The 21,410-nt window shown below is 32.1% G+C and overlaps 1 protein-coding gene across 2 annotated transcripts; it reads right to left on the reverse strand.

Annotated features, from left to right (window-relative positions):
- Positions 1-417: 417 nt before the first annotated feature.
- Positions 418-16,297, reverse strand: LOC101249451 (translation factor GUF1 homolog, chloroplastic). 2 transcript variants are annotated; one of them, NM_001321451.1, is made up of 22 exons: positions 15,925-16,297; positions 14,805-14,981; positions 13,638-13,724; positions 12,357-12,413; positions 12,117-12,182; positions 11,221-11,283; positions 10,803-10,847; positions 10,547-10,647; positions 10,161-10,257; positions 9,372-9,443; positions 8,796-8,950; positions 8,652-8,709; positions 8,158-8,238; positions 7,970-8,056; positions 7,467-7,538; positions 7,236-7,370; positions 6,836-6,909; positions 4,078-4,165; positions 3,465-3,542; positions 2,335-2,410; positions 2,135-2,175; positions 418-805 (listed from the first exon to the last, which is right to left on the reverse strand). In NM_001321451.1, exons 1-22 carry the CDS (start codon positions 16,162-16,164, stop codon positions 710-712), a joined length of 2,046 nt encoding a protein of 681 aa, NP_001308380.1. In that variant the 5' UTR covers positions 16,165-16,297; the 3' UTR covers positions 418-709. The 2 variants fall into 2 exon arrangements, with proteins under 2 accessions (NP_001308380.1, XP_025886202.1); XM_026030417.2 differs by having other exon boundaries at positions 443-805; positions 14,805-14,911.
- Between the last annotated feature and the right edge of the window lie 5,113 nt (positions 16,298-21,410).

A 21,410-nucleotide genomic window follows, 5' to 3' on the forward strand; every position in this document is an offset into this window, starting at 1 on the left:
ACGTCCATAAGGGCATATATGGACCAAAAGTTGGATGGCGAAGGCATCAGTGAACCAAACTTTAAACGGAGGGTATATCTAAACCTTTTTGAATAGTTTAGGGGCATATTTGACCCTTTTTCCAAAAATAATACATGCATTATACTACTAATACGTTGAAATATTAACAATGCAAGGGCCAAGGAATATTAGTGCATGCATTCATATGATTAAAGTCACCAATTGTCCCTCAAAACATTTTCCACATCCTATCCATTATATTTGTGGACGGTAATTTTTAAAAAAAATTATCCTATCCATCGTATTTGTGGACGGTAATTTTTAAAAAAATTATGTAATATATGTTTATTTTTAATACACCATATACTGCATAAAAATAATTCCAGCATAACTACCACAAGCGTAATGAATTGTTTGTGATCAGAAAAAGAATCAACTGTAATTAACAAAAGATAACTGCTCCTTTATATACAAAGTCACTTAAATAGGAACTTCTCAATCTGAATTAGCTATTCATTAATGCTGTGTTTGAAATAATGCAAAAAACTCAAAAAGAAAATTAAAAAAATCCCAGGTCATACAGCTATTCACATGATATTTATATCAGAATCAATGTAGTCCCCACTTTCTTTACTGCATTTTGCCCGCGAACCCAATAGGGTCTGACGAGGGTAGGATGTACGGTAAAAATCTTTACTAACAAAATGAATTATAAGACCTCTTTTTCAAGTTTTAATACAGCCATGAATGCTTCCTGTGGTACATCAACTTTACCAATGGCTTTCATCCTTTTCTTTCCTTCAGCCTGATGAAAAGATACAGCAAATAAATCGTTATGCATAATCATGCGGCCCCAGTTCACATACAACATATTCAGTGAAATCCAGCTAGTGGGTCTGGAGAGAGCGAGTGTACGCAGATCTTACACCTACCTCATAGAGATAGAGAGACTATTTCCGAAAGACCATCAAGTTTAAAAAAATTATTTCAAAGCAGTTTGAAAAAGGAAATACAGAAATAAAAATGATACCACCAACAAGTAAACAAAATCACCATAAGAAGTGATACGAGTACATAAGCATAGTTAACTGCAACAATTTCACAAGCAAAATATTGAACAGTAAGCGTGGATTACTGTCTCATTTATATCACTTCCTCCTTTTCAATTTGAGTGTCACAGTTTGAGTAGACATGGAGTTTAAGAAAAGAATGGAGAATATTGAATCTTGTGGTTTTAAACTAAATGTGTGTAATGTGCCAAAATGTTCTTTGATTCTTGTGGAGAGTTACCAAGCATAAAATGAGATATTTCTTTTAAAAACGACTACAAGGGGAAGTAAGATACTTGAATTGAAACAGGTAAGGGAAGAATGATCAATATAACGTGTTGATAAGTACTATTGCACCGTAAAAATCAACGCTTTCCTCCAAATTAAAGATTCTCAAGTAACTATGGAATAGGTCAGAACTGAAGGCCAATAGCAACTGGAAACATGACCGGGCTAGGTACTGGGTTCAGACTACTACATTTTCAAGATTTGCTAAAGAAAAAAAAAAGAGTAGAAACACAAGCTAAAAGATGATGTAGCACCAGAGGCAGAAGGGAGAACCGTAGAGGAAAGAAACACGAAATGTAGGGGGGAAAAGAGAAGTAGGTCATCGCCAACTTTCAAAATACCGGAATATGCCCTAGGATTGATCTGAATATCCAGAAACAGAAAGGGACTTGCCAGATACTATGGTCTGAAGTGGAAATCACTTCTAAAATTGAATCGTCAAACACAGAAAAAAACTAAAGCAACAATTAAATAGGCTCTCAATCCTTCAACATATGTAGTTTAAGGCCATATTCTCTACAAGTGTTGATGCTTGGGTATAAGACTTAACTCCAAAAGATGCCACATGATTTCTAGGTATGGGTAGTATAACAAACCTAAACGTATAGCACAACTAACACAACGGGAAGAACATCTTGTTGTAAATAATTTGATTTTCTTTGCATAGGTAAGCATAACCCTAATAACAGCACAAGCGAATATTTTAAGAAATACAGTCTAACCATGCACACGAGTAATTGTAACTAATAACGATGTCCCATAAGGCATTTGTTTAAGGGAACAGGAGTGTACGGTACCTGTTTCTTGAGCAGTTTCTTTTTTCTCGAGATGTCACCACCTACATGAACGAAGATGGAATGTAAAAAAAAACTAAGAGATCATACACATGTCAATGTGAACATCATAAATTCTAGATTATCATGAGCAGCAGAATGAAAATTCTTGTAAGTGATTTCAATATGTATATCATACTGTTAATATAATCTTGTAATCTTACCATAGCACTTGGCGAGAACATCCTTCCTGATAGCAGATATTGCCTCGCTGGCAATCACTTTTGAGCCAATGGTTGCCTGTCATGACAAATTAAACATTCAATAAAACTAATAAGCTATGACAGGGAATAGCATTCCCTACAACATTGCTTCACCTTGCATCTATGTTGTCGAGATACTTAAACACATAATAGCACGTTGTTTAAAATTACTAATAGCTTTGCTCAATAACGTGCACATTTTTAGGTCATTGAGAAATGTTTTGGTTTATTAATAGCACACGACGTCTCTATTAAAAAAGTCTGCTGAATGCTGCTCATATAAAAGTCTCCATGAATAATCTTATGCTTTCTGAAAGTACACGTTCAAACAAGCATATATCCTTCGTAGCAAAAAAAGTAATATATAAGTTTGAAAAAACAATGCAGCACTCATGTTAAGAAATAATTTTGACTGCTCTCCAAATGACGGAATAAAACAGGGAGCAGAGAGGAAGAAATTGACTAGTTGCTGGGAGCGCAAGATGAAAGATTGCATCAACTTAAATTTATATCTCTCACAGGATAGATAACTATTTCAAATGTATAGTATATTCAATCATCAACAAAAGCACTCTTCCAAGGCATAGGAAAATTCAGCGTAAAGCTCAAAATAGAAAAGAAAAAGAACACGAAAAGAAAATAGTGTGTAGCCTATGCAAAACCCTTCGCTATATAGAATGAAGACACCCATGAAATCAGATTGATGTAAAATATGTACCAAACAATGATGCACTACTCTAGAGGGAGACTCATACTAACTGATGATACACTTCTCCTAGAATTCACTTAAATACTTTATGAAACAACCAGGAAAGAGCAATATGAAATCAATAACTAACTGAATTCACATTTGACAGTAGTAGGAACCTAACAAAAGTAACTAAGGCTTTTTCCTTAAGAAGAATCAAAGCACGAAAAGCATAGCAAAGATGTACTAACAATATGTATCATTTGAATGAGAAACTACCAAGAATAAATGCAAAAATCGCTTCCTCTTCGAATGAAAAAAAATAATGTGAAATATGAAAACTCTTAATATCCATTATCACAAAAATAAAAAATATGATCAACTAAGAAAAGAGATTTACTACCTGAATTGGTACTTTAAACATTTGTCTGGGTATAAGTTCTTTCAGCTTTTGGGTTAAAGCCCTTCCCACAGAATATGCCTGAAAAAAAAATAGAGAGAAAGCAAATGTTACATCATATCTGTGCCAAGATAATAATTTGTCTCAAATAAGATGGACAATTTCAGATTGGTAAATAAAGTAGAAAGTCAAGATACCTGCAAACTGTAACTCAATGACTAATCGTTTTTATTTTGTACAAAGGTTGAAGACATTAATAAACAGTCAAAAAGATTATACGAGGAAATGACTTGGATTCCATCAATAACAAAGAACAGAAAAATCAATAAACAATTGCCTGCCAGTCTATTTTCAGGTATCTAATGAATGCTTATGTGGAAGATAGAAGTTACATTTTGTTAACCTATATTCATGAGGCATGCATGTGAAGTTATTCCAGTGCAGTAAACTGTAGCTGACATTGGACGAATTCAATTTTTACATCATTTCCATTAGAAAAAGCTCCAAGTCTGTCTCTACTGTGCACCAGAAAAACTTTATGCAGTAGTTCCATTTCTTTAACATGAATTTGCATTCCGTTTTAAGCACAAACACATGTTACAACGTCCTTCCTTACCTTATCTTTATGTACGATTGTTGCCAAGGGTTCGACACGATCACCATTTATGAGAATATCAAGCTTTATCAAATCACTTTCTGTATACCTAGCAGGCACAATAGAGTGGATATTCATGAATTAAACAGCAATAATCTTTAAGGATCCATGAAAAGATCTTTTTTATGTATCCAGATATTCTAACTAATTTAGTAGTGGATCAAGCTAAATGTTAAAACTTAACAGTGTCCATTCACGAACAAAAATACCAAAAGTATACCTGATTCAGAATATCAAGCTAAATGTGTGCCTTTGACACATGCAGCAGAAATAGTGTGAGCTCTCTTCACATAGACATACCATGAAGGTCACATGTAAAAGAGTTCATAATTTTAATGCGAAAACACAGTGGGTGTTTGGTAGTGAAGAAAACATTTTCTGGAAAAAGTTTCTTATTTTCCCATGTTTAGTTGGACAAAAATTTTGGAAAACAATTTCTCAAGGAAAAGAAGTTCCTGAAAAATAGGAAAATGACTTCCTTGATGGAAGTGGGGAAAACAAGTTCTATAAGTGACTTTCTATCTTTATTGTATCCCCCGCCCACCCAACGCCACCAACCCCTACTCCTTGACCATCCCATCCCGCCACCCCCTCCTACCCCTACATTTTTTGCTAGATTACATATAAATACTCTTGAGATAACAATTTTTTGCTTACTTACCAAACACTAGAAAATGAGTAAGAAACCAACTTGTTTTCCAAGAAACATTTTCCAGCCAAACACACCCACAAAAGGTCTTTGACCCACTGTACTGTAAGGTTTAGAATGTTGAAGTCAAAGTCATGATACCAAAAAAAAAAGTAAATACCACTAGATTGCATCTGTTGCTTCCACCTATTATGCCATGGACAGTGAAAACTTCCAACTAGAATACCTAACTACCAATAAACTTTTTACAATTTTTTGATGGAATAACAATAGGGATCTTCTTTCTGCAGCAAGACCATTTTCATGGAATAACAAAAGATAACAATAGGCTGATTTTATGTGGAAAGAGATTTTATAACGTTTGAAGGGGGCCCTTGGCTTAACTAGTAAAGTTGTTGTCATGTGACCTGGAGGTCACGGATTTGAGCTGCGGAAACAGCCTATTGCAGAAATACAGGGTAAAACTGCATATAATGAACTCTAGTGGTCCATCCTTCCCTGCACCCCACACATAGCGAGAGCTTATTGCACCGGGCTGCCCTTTTTAGATTTCATACTGTTCTCCTTTAGGCGAAATGTCTGGTAGACCCTTATACTTGTATCAGTTTGTATTCTGGACAATTGAACCCTTAAACTCAATTAAAACGAGACTTTTAAGCCCCTCCAACCATGTGTGTATCTCATTCTCCTTTACATAAATGACATGTCATATCTATGTGAGATATATTAATTCTATGTCATAATTATTTCATAACTATTTTTTAAAATTGTTAATCAAAATTATCTAATTAAAGGTAAAAGAATAAAATGTTTAATTTATTCTTTAGAGTATTATTTCACCATTTTATGTTCAACTTTTTCGTCAACTTCATTACTCCAATTTCATGTTTTGCATTTTCATATGTTTTTATGTGTTTTGTTTGATCTATTGATATATTTGTTTAATAAGGGGAAGCAGTGGTGAAGCTCTTAATGAGCTATAATGGAAAAAATAAAAAATTCATACATCCGATTTCCCCATTTCATGGCCAAAATCTATGGAGAATGTCATCATCGCCATTTTTGTCAGGAAAATCAATATACTCTCATCCTCACATGTCTACATCTCCACCGCACGATCATCATTTTCCTTTCCTCCTCAACTCCACAAAATCAACAACCTAAGTCATCGCACCATCAGATCTGGTCTCCGGCGTGCACCACCAACGCCGCTTCTCTCTCACTCCACTGCGATTCAGTGCTCCGACGAGTACCACCAACACCGCTTTTTCCCTCAGTGGTGAATCAATAGACTTAAATTATATCAAAGATCTGATAAATTGATGTTAATAGATTTTGAAGAAGGAAAAAAAGTTGGGTTTAGGATGGAAATGGTTGAAAAAGATTCTGACGAAGGAAAAAAAATTGGTTTTGGGATGAAAAGGATTTTGAAGAAGGAAAAAAAAAGATTAGGTTTGGAATGAAAATGACTAAAAAGGATGGTGTAGTGGGTGAAGAAGAAGGAATTTTTAATTAATAGTTTTTTTAAAATTTATTTCTTTTTTAATTTTAGTTTTTTTTTAACCCAATAATGTCATTCACTCGCTGTAAGAGTGTAGTTACACACTTTTGTCAACTCAGACATTCTAATTCCACACAAGTCTGGTCAATGGCCAGAGGGATTTGTTAAATTGTGTTTAATTAAGTTTAAGGGCTCAATTGACAAATGATTAAGCAGGAGGGTCCAGAATACAAATTGATACAAGTATAAGGGTTCACTAAACCATTTCGTCTCTCCTTTATCATGTGAACTTCTCCTATTCCTCATATGTAAGAGAGAGTGGATACGTAAAAAAGAAAAGTGGATACAAATTTGTCTTTAACCTTGGAAAAAAATTAATAAATCAACTGAATGCTCGTTACCCCAATCAATTCAATAGTGATAGAAGCATCACTTCACTCTGTTTACAAAGAACTTAAAAGTGAAAACACGACATGGAGTTAATATTTAAAAGCGGGTGTAAGTTCCAGATTATTAGGAGATCAAAATCATTAAAGATAGACTTGATATTGCATATTATATTGACTTACCCAATGAAGTTGTATTCCATGCTTGCATAACCTTTGCTTCTTGACTTTAGCTGATCAAAGAAATCTCCAACCATCTGGCGAAGAAAATTGAAATATCATAACCGGATAAAGAAAGACCCTGCTCAACATTCATACATGTTCTTACATAAAAGCAAAAGAAAAATGAAATTATTCCATGATTAAAAAAACAAAATAAAATAAAAAGGAAACAAAATTCATCATGGAATCCTTAAAAAATGAATACACAGCATAAATAGCGAAGTACCAAAACAACTAGTGAACAAGACGACAGCCACCCAAATTTTACATCCTTTGGACATGTATGTTTTGTACCCTCCCCCTTTTACAATATACAAGGGCGCTAGATCAGAGCACTGGTTAACTAGTTACAAAATAGTACCTCAGCAAGAGGCAATTCATATATGATAGATGCTCTATTCTCGGTAATATATTTCATCTCTTTGAATATTCCTCGTCGATCTTGAGCCAGTTCCATAAGAGCACCTATATATTCTTTTGGTGTGAGCAGCTCAATCTGTGTGGAGAAGAATCACAAGCAGATGCCCAACTAGTTAGAAGTGAGACCGCATACAAAATACAAATTAGAGGAGTCGGGAATTCAGAGAGTAACCTTAACAAATGGCTCTTCAATTGACCGTCTTTTTCCAGGTTCAGGAAGCAAAGATGGATTTGAACACTCAACCTGGATCAGATCAGATACATGCATATAAAAACATAACATCAAAAAGCAGTCTCCCATACAAAGTAGCGATATTGGAACATGAACATATACTGCTTGAAAGGATGAAAAACTTAAGCAATGAACTATTTATAAACATCAAAAGACAATCTCCCATACAAAGTAGCAATATTGGAACATGAACATATACTGCTTGAAAGGATGAAAAACTTAAGCAATGAACTATTTATAAACATCAAAAGAAAGTCTCCCATACAAAGCAGCAATATTGGAACATGAACATATACTGCTTGAAAGGATGAAAAACTTTAAGAGATGAACAATTTATAATACTCTGAAAAAAGTCAACATTTAGAGCTAAGCTCTGACAATTTCATCGGAACAAAGAGGCACAACTCAGTATAAAAAGATGAGTACAGGGCAAGAGATGTTACAGTATCACCATCTATGCAATGGACTCTGTAAACAACACTTGGGGCTGTAGTTATTAGAGACAAATTGTACTCGCGCTCGAGCCTTTCCTGGTGAAACAAAAGTTTATCAGAGCACATGAGAAGCACAGACATCAAGTAAAACCTAACCTAGTTATTAACATAGAAGTTAACACAAACATTATTCTGACCTGAACAATTTCCATGTGAAGAAGACCCAAAAACCCACATCGAAATCCAAAACCCATAGCACTTGAAGTCTCTGGCTCAAACTGCACATTTGGAATTATGAGAGAAAGATCTTACACAAATTTGCAACTTCCAAGTTGATGAAAAATATCCTTAACAATTGTTTTAAGTAAAAAAGGAAGATAAAATGGTTAGTACACAAGAATATGCATCAATCTGCAAAATTTATTAAACAATATTTGGCAAAGGATCATAATGGGGACGAATGCTGTGAATGCATATATATATGAACATAACCAACATTTCCAATATAAATTGAAACATAGGGAGTATATCATAAAAGCCACTGTAAAACAGAGGACACATGATGCACAAGATTATGAACACTGACTACAAAAATAAAGCTTCATAAGTTTTCAAAAGCGTTGCTGCGAGAAAGTTCAGGAACACAACAAAAACTGTCAGAATTTATAATGTAAGACCAAAAAAAAATTACCTTCAATGCAGCATCATTAAGTTGCAATTTCTCCAACGCATCACGTAGCTCACTAAACCTGCAGGAATATTGATAACCGTTTATAGGGGAAAATCTATTCGAATTCATATATATATTAAATAAAGTTTATAAATAGAAATATACTGGTCGGCATCAACAGGGAACAAGCCACAAAAAACCATTGGAGTAGCCTCCTTGTATCCCGGTAATGATTGTTCTGCTTTTCTCTGGAAGTGTGTTATGGTGTCACCCACCCTAGCATCAGCTACGGATCTTATGGAGGCTGAAAGAAACCCCACCTGAAATGATAAACTGAAAATCTTACAATCCCATCATTTAAAGAAAATTGACCTATTTAAAATGAAAATTTGAAGGTACCCTATCATGATTTGTTAATGTTTGTCAAATCAATTATTAGTTTCTTTTTCGTTTTTCAATGATTTGCAATACTTTGACGCATTGATTTCTCGATAATTTTATCACAATAGTGGTGTCTGAGCCACCCTGTGGGCACCTCGATTATTCCACCAAGCACCTGACCCCCACCAGCAAAGCTACGGAGTAACTTTGGCCATCAAGGCTTAGATAGATGGGAAGAAATTACCTAGTGATTTTTGTCACTGTTGAGTATGATTTCTCAATAATTAACTGTAGAATCAAATCTGTCTATCTTGGTTTTCAAGGTTGTGGAATTAAATAAGTCAGATAAGATATTTTTACCTCTCCAGCGTATAATTGATCAACTTGCAACTGGTTGGGAGATAAAACTCCTAATTCATCAGCATAATAATCCTGCATTTGTTGTAGTTGAGAATAAGCCAACAGATATTGTGATTTATCCATCAACCAAAAAAGAGAACAGAATGAGTTCAGAAAACTGAGAAGGTCATTGGTAAAGAATTAAAAAAAATCCTCGTACATAAGAAAAGAGGATCTAAGTAAAGATCGATATAGCACTCCAGAACAAGATGCCTTCAAAATTTAAGACATAGACCCTAATCAGAAAACTAAAAGAAAAAAAGAAGAAGATTATCATAGGAATAGTTTTCCATCAGTAAGGTTGTACCTCAGAGTATGTCTGATTCTTTAAGACATCAAGAGGTTATTAATATTCATCAGATCCAAGGGGTTATTGAAGATTTGAAGGTAGACTGAACTACTAATTCTATGGGATGAAAGCATACTATTTCTTGTACAAGATTTCTTTTAACACAGATTAGGAGTTAATAGCATTGAACCCCTTATTGTAAGGGGAAAAAAAGCTTATGAACTCTAAAAGATTAGTTTTTTTCACACACATCGGCTTAGTTGTTAACTGCCTACAAACTGTTCTTGCTTTACATTCTCCTTGGGTAGCAAATCAGGTCTTTCTTATCGAACAATAAGTCAGATTATTATTCTCAACAGTGGAGCACATAGAATCGCAACTATATCACAGAATGTTAGATGATGATTCTCCAAATGACCACCAGGTACAAAATAAAAGGTTAAGTATATATTAAGAAATACCTTCCCACTGGCCATAAAAAGCACTCTATCACCTTTCTTAATAGTCCCATCAATGACTCGAAAATAAACAATAACGCCCCGATATGGATCATAGTAACTGCAAAGGGAAACAAATTCAGTTAGTTATGATGTGTTATTCCAAGTACATGCTAGCAGCTTTGGATAAAATTCACAACGTTAGTATTTTGTTTGCAAATATGGTAACATCTTCCAAAGTAAGTAGTAGATAACATCAATCATATTGAGATTAATACCAGTATTTAACATTGGGTATTGCAACTGCAAGATTCAAAATCTATGAGTATTTCCATGCATAATCTTTCAAATATCTGAATATGGTAGTGAAATAACGCTAATATATTCAAAGGGCTATCAATCAGATATACCTGTCAAATATAAGAGCCCTCAGAGGCCTTTCGGCAGTTGCACGTGGAGGTGGAATCCTCTGAACAATCGCGTTTAGAATTTCACTAATACCTATTCCTTCCTAATGAGCAGAAAACACATATCAAATCCCGCAAGTTGTAGCAAGGCTACTTATTCAACCACTACTTCACCTTTTCTTCTCTTTGATCAAACGTAGAATCTGCCATGTATTCTTTGAACAGAAAGAACGGGAAATGAGTGTTATCAAAGAATTACCTTTGCTGAGGTGTATATGGCATTGCTACAATCCAGGCCAACAATCTATACAACAAGATGAGTTGATTCTATGGTTAATTGTGAAGTTACAGAAGCGTCAAGTATCTTTTTCCTTCAATCATATCCTGACAGCTATACGGCAAACCATTGACAGCAGAGCATGGAAAAACATAAATTATCAATTAAGGCATTATAGTGGTCATCTAACCTTAGAGAAAAATTGCAAAATAATATAGAGCAAGTAGTACTAGTCACAACAGCATCAGTAATGTTGAGAATGACAACCAGAGGGGTAGCAGGAATCTTAGCAATTGCATAGTGATTTAGTGGTGCAGACTTATAATGGTACCACAAATAGTATCTATAACTATAGTAACAGACACAAAGTTCTGAACTGTATTTATATCAACAAACCAACCTCTTCTATCTCTTGACAAACACGAGCTGGATCAGCACCTGGAAGATCAATCTTGTTCAAAACCTGAGGAGAAGAATCATCATTCTTGTAAATAAACAAATAACTAAATAAGTAAGAAACGACATGATTTGAAGATAACAATGACAAAAGAACTGGGCTTCATGATGGATAAGAAATAACGAGAGCAAAGATGCTCCTGCATCTCTACCATGATGTAGAGCACATTTAGTAAATTAACAAACTAGTGAATCGTAGCTTTGAAGTAATTTGTGCATCCAACCCAAAACCTCAATGCAATGGATTGAGTGTCCAAGGACACTATAAACCTCTTGTGAGGCCCTTGCACAGAAAGTGTAGCATTCCCAAACACCCTTTGGGAACCCTTAAATTGAAGATACCTAGGTATTTACTAAATAAAAGCTCAGATGACATTAAAAGGAGAGTAAAGAAAAGAGAAAGAACTCTTAAAAAGTTTTGGTTGTTGATGGTATACAAGAGGGGCTTCTTATATAAGACGGTTTAGTATACATACAATAAGGTAAGTAATTTAATTCCTACAATTGGATACAGTATATTTTAAAATACTGTATACCCTACGCAATGATCTTCATAAGATTCTCTACTCAAGTTCAATCAATTTAAACAAGCAGTGATTGCAGACACATTTAAATATATAACTAAATCAAAGCTGTTGACTTTCAATAGTTTTGGAAAAACAAACTTAGCCAATTTAAAACTATTAATCATGAATTGCTAGAAACCATCAATAATAAATAAATATTGTAACACCATAAATCGGCTGACATTTGCCATAATTGAAACATCTGAAATAGTTATGTGCTTGGAATGTAAGTCACGATATACCAATGATACACATTAGCATTCCACCAACTTACCGGGATGATCTCAAGATTGTTTTCCAATGCTAAATACACATTAGCCAGGGTTTGCGCCTCTACTCCCTAAAACATAAGAACTCAACTTAAGAATTGGTCACTTTAAAGAACTCAATTTACTGAATAAAATGAAATAGAGCAGTTCATATACTTTAACTACAGCAACTAATTAGACTGCAACATAGAATATGCATGGTATGATTATATTCAAAAATATAGAGGAGGCAAGTGATTTTAAACCTGGGACGCATCAACTACAAGTAGTGCACCTTCACATGCAGCAAGAGACCGAGAGACCTGATATTAAAGAAGAATTAATATGGCATCAAATGGAAATCTGATTTGTGCTTCACAAGAGATAATTCACAAATCAACCACCTTTGGGGCACACTACAAATGCATTATGCATTTTGGTGGATTTGGTCTGCTAATTTATAGCATATTGGGTGATTTCACTAAGCTTGATGAAAGTTGGTTAGTCACTGGAAGACAGATCAAGTTTTAAGTGAAAATGAATTATCTACATTTTAATGGTCAGCTGGTCATGTCAACATTTCCAAAGCCAAATATATAAGAATCGCCAAGGAGTAGGGTATTTTATAGTTGGGTCCCCACATATATTTGGAACTGATCCCACTTGATTATCCCCCAACAACCAAGTCTAAAAAGAAGTTTAACAAAAAGATCAGAAATATATAGATCTAAATGAACCATGGATGGGAATGCCTAACATGGTATCTATATTCCCTCCTTCCCAATTTATGTGGAGGTTTTTGACTAGGCATCAAGTTTAAGAAAGAAAGAGACTTTTGAAACTTGTGGTCTAAAACAAGACAGACACTTGTACGGCTATAAATCATCTCATTAAGGGTAAACGAAAAAACTCAAAATTATTTTTTAAAAAAAAGAAGTATGACATTCTTTTTGGGACAGGTGAAAAGGAAAATATACCACATAAATTAGACCAGCGGAAGTATTAGATAAATGCTAAAGTAAAATTGTTGGTCTCCAACCTCCTTCAAGATCAACAAAAGTTATACATTATTAGGCTTAACTTCTCAATCTTTTTTGCTTTGGTTGAATCATTTCGAACGGGCCAAATTAACAATAACCACAAATAAGTGGCATATATGTCATGGTAAAAGCAACTTAAAATTTGAGTCCTTGATGAGCTATTCACCACACAAACCAAACGATGTTGTAAGATTCTAATTAGATAAGAAATGAGATTGCTTAAGTTACGACCAGGTTCAGCTTTGGTATATGACGTCTTCAATTTAAGATGATGATGCAATCACTTCATATATTTAGGAAATTTTATCAGTTATATTGTTATACTACAAATTCGTTGTTGTTTTAACAAAATTAACATCTTGCTCAGTAACCCACCTATGAATATGAAACATGAAACAAAAACCATATGCATAGAGAGTGTATACCTTATAAGATTAGGATGGTTGGTATACTGTAAAATTGAGAATTAGCACAACACTTTCATGTTAAACCATTTCTGCCACATACCTCATACGAGAAATCTACATGACCTGGAGTGTCAATCAGATTAAGGCAATATGGCTCATTTTCATAAATGAAACGCATTCGAGCAGCCTGCAACAAAAAGCTACATGAATTTACTTTGTTTGCATTACAACATATCCACAAATAGAGTCTGGAGAGGGTAAGACGTACGCAAACCTTACCACTACCTTTGTGGGGTAGAGAGGTTGTTTCCGATAGACCGTCGGATCAAAAAAATGTAAATGAAACAGGATGTAAAGAATAAGTGACAGAAAAATAACAAGATAAGGCAAATGAGGCAAAGAAACACAGATTGCAAATAGAATGATCAATACTGAGACAAAGAAAAGGTTTTAAGAACATATAACTCAAATTTTTTGTTGCAACTCTTTGTACTTTCGTCAACTAACACAATATCGCCTCAAACAGCAAATAGCATGGAACTTTATCATGTATATTGCTCATCCATAACTAGTCAAACAAGCATGCGCTTAATGTAGATCCCTCGTGTAAGTTCATGGTTATGGAGAACTCCTATGTATCTCTCACTATTGTTCCCACACTTATGACTATTCCTTCATAGCTAATTATTTATGGCATTCTATGTTGCTCAGACCCCACTCCTTCTACCTTTTCTAGCATTCTGCTAAGCCTACTATTACACATAAGAGTATTGGAGGGAAATGGGAATATAAGGTTGCCTTCATGCAATATGCCAGAAACTTCGTTAAAACAAGTGGTCTTTCCATTATAGGAAACTTAAAAATAGAGAAATAGTTCATTCTTTTATAATTTGCACGATATTTAAAAGAGGAAGGTTCTAAAAATAACAACTTGCTCTTATCCTAGAAGCCCCCATAGATGAGACGATTGCTCATCAAAGGAAAGAATTATAATATCACACTGAAATCCCGTAAATAGCAATGAAACACTACAGCTTGCATTTTACTGTCAACAAGTATCAGTTTCTACGTTCTAGTAGTAGTACTATATACATTATCACTCAACATAAATTAGAAGTCTGAAGTGTGTCTTGTTGCTATCTTCATAAATGCTGTTGGAATCAAACAAACTATTAACTATACCAGATATCTTACTCAAAACTCACATTGAAACCAAGTAAAATATGTTTTTCCTTGTTGGGGTTCTGGGTTAATAATTACAATGCACCTGCAATTTGATAGTGATGCCTCTTTCTCTCTCCAAATCCATATTATCTAGAAACTGTTCCTTCATGTCTCGGCTCTCTACGGTTCCCGTCATTTGCAGCAACTTATCTGCCAACGTTGATTTCCCGTGATCAATATGTGCTATTATTGAGAAATTCCTTATATTTGATATTGGTACCTACATACATACAAATATAGCAAATGCCAATTCATCTTACCAAATGAAATATCACAAAACAATGGACTTAAATTATATAGACTCGTGTTAACATAATCAATAAAATTTAACCTATAATAGCTGATTAGTTACCATTTTTAACAAATAATCTATCAGTTCATCAAGAGATTTATCTATACTAAATATAGTTACGCAATAAGTGAGCTGATCGAGCAAAGTACTTCTTATACATGTCCTTTTTACACTTTTTTAACATTTGATAGCAAGTTAGTTGCTGTTTTTCTTCTTATTTGTTTATAACCCTGGTGTACAGGCCAGCTTGCGCTCACCTCGACTAATTCGACGGGATATTTATCACCTCCCAACAACAACATGTACAAGTTTCTCTGTGCACCAAGTCTAGGACAGATGAGGATAAATCACCTAATATTTTGTCCCTACTAGAATTTGAACCCGAGACCATCTCATGGTTCTCAAATCTCAACCTACTATATTTACCACTAAGCCACACGGTTGGGTGCTAGAAGCAATTTTATCAAACAATCTATTAATGTTTATCAAGAAATTTTCCTATAATTTTCTATTAAGTGAGCAAATTTTGTAAATATTTAAGTGTTTAGATATCATCAAAAGGTTAGTTACTATTTTTATTAGATAATCAATCTATTTTCTCCTTCTAAATCTGCTTTGACATGTGTTTTACTTGAGCTGACAGTCTCTCCAAAAGGTAAGGTAAGGTCTGCGCATACACTCTACAATCCTCAAAACTCCACCTACAGAATTTCAGTGGTTATGTTGTTGTTGTTGTTATTGTAATCAGTTAATCGTTTATCGAAAAAATTAACTAACAAATTACCTAATAAATGAGCTGATTATGTAAATACTTAAACTTCAGTGCATATAACTTATCAAACTCAAAAACAAAAAAATACGAAAATGAGACCTTCAACAGACGGTCTTTCCCGGCGCGAGCTGTGGCTTCGAGGTCAGTCGCAGCTGCTTGGCAATCCACACGCAAGCTACTACGCCACCGTTGCCGCCGCCGTCGTACGGACTGAGCTCCGTCGCCGCGTTTGCTTTTTAAGTGTTGACTGAAGTAGAGATTCGTAGGAAGGTTAAAGCAATTCTGGTGCTGATGATGATGATGAATGAACTTGGGGCGGCAAAAATTGGCAGTCGCCATTTTCGAACGGCGCAGCTGATAGAATTTGGTGCAATTTTGCTATATATCTTCTCGTCTTTCCAGTTTTTTTTTCAGCCACAAGATGAAACGATTAGGCAAGAAAAACATGAATTTGCCGGTTTTTCTCCCTATCGATTAGTAGTAGGATCAAAACTATATAATATATACTTAATTTTAAATTATATCTCGAGTAATTTAATTTACTTGTAAACATTAATAACTATTTTTTGAAGAAAATTATGTATCGAGACAATTTTAATTTGATATGAATAAGCGTTATTAATTTTGATTATAATGAATCAAGAACTTTTAACGGATAAAGATTTGTGGAAGGGAAGGGTGAGATTGACATACCTTTTAGTTGTAGTTAACTCCAAAAATATTTGAACTATTCATATCTATTTACGATTAGCATTCAATAGTTAATTAATTTGTTTTGGCCCTGAATCCCACAATTCACAAATGTGAGCTTTCAAAGCCTCTTTATTTTTTTTATCGATGGAAATCATCTAAAGAAATATTTTGAATCATTTATATTATAGACGAAAGATTTATTTTGAGCGAGCTAAAAAAACTTATGCTAATATAATTGACTAATACATAATATTGCATAAATTATAAATTTCACAAATTTCAAAGGACAGTCGAATATTTTGCCTATAAGATTTGAGTTTTTTTTTTGGAGTTAAATTAGATTGAAGTCTAAAGTTATCCAAGGATAATTTTTTAAAAGAATTATATTTGCATAATTTTTTAAAATATGAATAAAATCTTAATAATAGCTTAAGGGGACATTTGTGTAAAATCAGCCAGCTTGAAGTGATCATTCTGTCGAGTGCCAACTTGGGCTTCTCAATGAAATGGGCCTCTGTCTTTGTAAAATAAATGGGCCTGAAAATAGAGTATTTTCATGGTTTTTAGAAGGGCAAATTTTATATATAGCAAAGAAAAAATTGTCAATTGTATGCTATAGCAAACTATTTAAAATTGTGTTCCGTAGCAAATTAAAAGTTTACTACGGGTAACTTTTTGTGTATAACAGTTAACAAATATCTTCCTTTTATACAATTCAATTTTTTAAAAAAAAAATAAGCGGCAGATAAATAAGGAAAAGATCCCATAATTCACGCGAACTCAGTTTTAGTTTCATTCTCTCTTTTTCTCCTTCACTCGTAATAGCTTCATTATAGACAATTCAAAAAATTGATCAAGCTATTGAAGTAGATAAATTACACACAATTGTATAATGAGACAGTAAATTAGGCAGTATAAGATATGAATATAAAGCAGTTTTTAAGATATTATAAATTTATACAAGAACAATTGTATAAGCACAGAAACAGATACAAGAATTTATTATACATTTATACAAATAGTATTGTATAAGGCATGAATCAACAGAAACACGAAAACATATACTAATATAAATTATACATTTATACAACTACAATTGTATAAGCACATAAACAGATACAAGAATTTATTATACATTTTATACACACACTATTATATAAGGCATAAATCAACAGAAACACAAAAACATATGCTAATATAGATTATACATTTATACAATTACAATTGTATAAGACATGATTCAACACAAAAACAAAACACATAATATAAAATCTAAACATTTACGTGAACAATGATTATACAAATACCTTATGATGCTCGATTGATCCAGAACCAACAGCTTCATTTTTATCATAATGAATGGTATAAACATCAGCTTTATGTTTCCTTTTCTTACTTGACCCAGTAACAACATCGACAGGATTCTTCACACCTCCACCAACATATCTACTTGGATCATTATTGAATTTGGATTTAATCTTTTGAATGGTAGTAGATTTAGACAATGAACCTGAAATCTCCCCAAATTCCTGAGTTAGACCCAATGAAGATGATGGGTGTTCAACATCAATTTCAACATGCAATGGTATACCTCTTGTGAATCTTTTCGATAGAGATTGGGCATCTATTGATTGAACCAAAATTCTGAAGAAATTAACAAGTGAAGTGAAAAGGTAGTTGTAAGAAATTCAAAAAAATGAACAAATTGATAATGTGAGATGAGTTTTAGATAGTACCTTGAAATTTTTGAAATAGTTTGAAAAAATGCAATGACGTTTGTGATAGAAGAAGCTGGTAGTTTGAAATTACAATTATGGAGAAAACTGTGGAGAAATTGAAGGAAGAAGAAGAAATTGTATAAAAAGTGCAGAAAAAGGATAAAAGAGAATTTTATTTTGGGGAAATTTTTTAATACAAAATGGTGGAACCTGGTATAGCAAACTTACGGAGAGTTTGTCCTTTAAAGAAAATAACTGAAAGGGGGTTTATTTGATTTAATTACCTTCCTTAGTTTGCCATTCTCCACAATTTTCCCTTTTTAGAAAAGGGAAAATTACGTGAGATGGCAAACTATACTAAGTAATTAATTAATAAGGGTATAATTTATTTATTTTTACTTTCAGTGATTATAGTTTTATTTTTTTGCCATAATTAATGGGACTCACCACCTATTTGTATACCAGTAAAAGACTTACTTATGATTTTCTATATATAATGTTATACAAAATTAATTTTATCTCTCCTATCCCCATTACATTTCTTTCTCCTAAAATCACTCCTCCACTCTATTTTGAATATCAAATTTAGGAAGATTTCATGTTTTTCATTCCGTTTTGCTCTCAATTTTCGCAGGTAATCGCCAAAATCAACCCATGAATCTATTTTTATAAGAAAAAAATTCTTCATCAACAATTGTATATGTATTATACTTCTTAGTTTTTCATATATTTTTTCAAGAAAATCTTTGTTTTCTTATCAAATTACAAGTTCTTCAAAATCAGAATGGAAGATTCATCTCCATCCATAAGAATTACTTGCTTATATATTGTGTATATAGTTGTTTGTACTCAAATTATTATATATAAAACTGATCAAGGTATTTGTGTTATTATATTCATATTTTAAGTTTTTTTTGTATATTCAAGTAGTTATATATGTTATAAGTAATTACTTTGAAAATTGATACAATTATTTGTTTTAAATCACAAATTTTTGTATTTTACGTTATTATATACAAAACTGCTTGAGGGATTTATGTATGTACAATACAATATTCATATTTTTATTTATACATATACAATTACTTGTATATGTATATAATAATTACTTTACTATTTGATACAAATCAAACATTTTATATTCATTTTATTTACATTCGTATATAACTTTGTTTATACATAAATAATTTTTTTGTATATTTTTATATTCATTTTATTTACATTTGTATATAAAAAAAATTCTATACATATACAATTTTTTGTATATTCAACTAGTTATATATGTATATTAGTAATTATTTTAAAAAATTTAATACAATTATTTGTCTAATAATTTGTTTTAAATTATAATTTTTTTTGTATTTTACGTTATTATATACAAAACTGCTTGAGGAATTTGTGTATATACAGGTAATATATTCATATTTTTATTTTATTCATATAAATTACTTGTATATATATAATAATTGCTTTACAATTTGGTACAAATAAAACAATTTATATTCAATTTATTTACATTCCTATATAAACTTTATATACATTAACGAGTTTAGTTTCTCGGAAACAAGTTTGTATAGTCTTTTTGTAGCTATAGAATTCTTTTTTGAGAAAACATTTAATTTTGAATGTTTAGCTTAAATCATGGAATTATGTAAATGTTTGTTACTGTATTTAGGGCTACTGTTACTATTTGATGGAAAAGTACAATATAGTACAATTTTTTTATAAATTTTTTTTTATACAAATTAAAAGCTAGATGACAAACTAAAATATACTCATAAAATGTAATTATGTAAACTATACCCATATAATGTTATTTCATGAATTTAGTTTGCCATATATGAAAATTTCCCTTTTAGAAAACTAGTCCTAGACACGTGTTTTGTACGTGAGTTATGTGAAACATTATATACGATATGTTAAGAAAATCACACGGCAATAAGTATCACAAACTATTCAACAAAAAATATACAATTTGAGATATATAAACAATCAACCTATTATTTTATAAAATATATAACCCCTAGAATTAAAATAACTTTTATATCACATAAAATAGTTAAAAACGTAAGAATAATAGTGCACAAAGCCTTTCATATTATATCTACTTGATGAACTTTGCGAAATTCATGCTCCTAAAATAAATTACACTTGTTACTTATAGCGTAAAAAGAACCATTATCACATAATATAGAAACTAGTATCAAAATTATTTTTCTAACATATAACTATAAAGCCATGTCAATATACTGCTACGAAAAATTTCTATACTCTATAAGAATATAAGCATGATAAAAATCAAGAAAAATAAATATGCACAACATTTAATCTTTTGTTGTGATAAATGTAAACTTTTATACCTCACTATTTAATTCAAAGACTTGTTTTACATATTTACATTTATATAGGGATACATGAAAGAACACAATAAATTATCACAAATTTAAATATTTAATTTTGGGGGTTGTAAATACAAAAGGAATGATAACTATGAAGATTATTTAAAACATAGGTTATGAAACTGAAGAGGTGCGAATTATTGAAATGTCACCTTCTAATATAGAAAAACGACGAAAATCCAAATAAAAAAAAGGCAAAACTTCGAGGCAATTCCCTAAATAGTCACTCAAGTTAAGAGAATTGTCTTGAAATATCATTATTATTTCATTTAGGACCAAAATATCACTATTTTCCTACAAATATACTTGACACTTTAAAAGCATCACTCTCTCCTAGTTGGCATGACATGTAATTAAAGTTTTTTTAATAATAGATTAATTTAATTCATTAGACTCATTTAACTAAAATAATGATCATATTATTTTTAATTTGTTATTAATATATTAAGAATAAATATTCCTACTTAAAATCCTTTATCATAATTAAATTTTTTATTTTTTTTATATTATGCAGAATACCTTTTTAAAACGTACTATAATCTCATCAATTTTGAATACTTATAAACACATACATTCAAATAAATATTGATATACAAATCAATCATGAATGCTAATTTACTTCAATTAATCATAAGTTGTATAATAAATCAATAACATTGAAAGTCAATTAATTATAATATATGATTATTTTTATATTTTGATTTATGTTTAGTGACATTTCACTGGTTCATATAACTATATATTATGATATATTTAGAGCCACAAATTTTAAATA

This window comes from Solanum lycopersicum, chromosome 4 (assembly GCF_036512215.1).
Source record: "Solanum lycopersicum chromosome 4, SLM_r2.1".
NCBI lineage: Eukaryota > Viridiplantae > Streptophyta > Magnoliopsida > Solanales > Solanaceae > Solanum > Solanum lycopersicum.

What these genes read in the sequence shown, in the direction of transcription:
- LOC101249451 (NM_001321451.1), bottom strand. Translation starts at nt 16,164, where the DNA reads ATGGCGACTGCCAATTTTTGCCGCCCCAAGTTCATTCATCATCATCAT. An exon ending in TTGTAGTTGATGCGTCCCAG is followed by an intron (nt 12,183 to 12,356) that starts GTTTAAAATCAC and finishes CTTATGTTTTAG; the next exon opens with GGAGTAGAGGCGCAAACCCT. An exon ending in TTGAAGAGCCATTTGTTAAG is followed by an intron (nt 7,371 to 7,466) that starts GTTACTCTCTGA and finishes TTCTCCACACAG; the next exon opens with ATTGAGCTGCTCACACCAAA.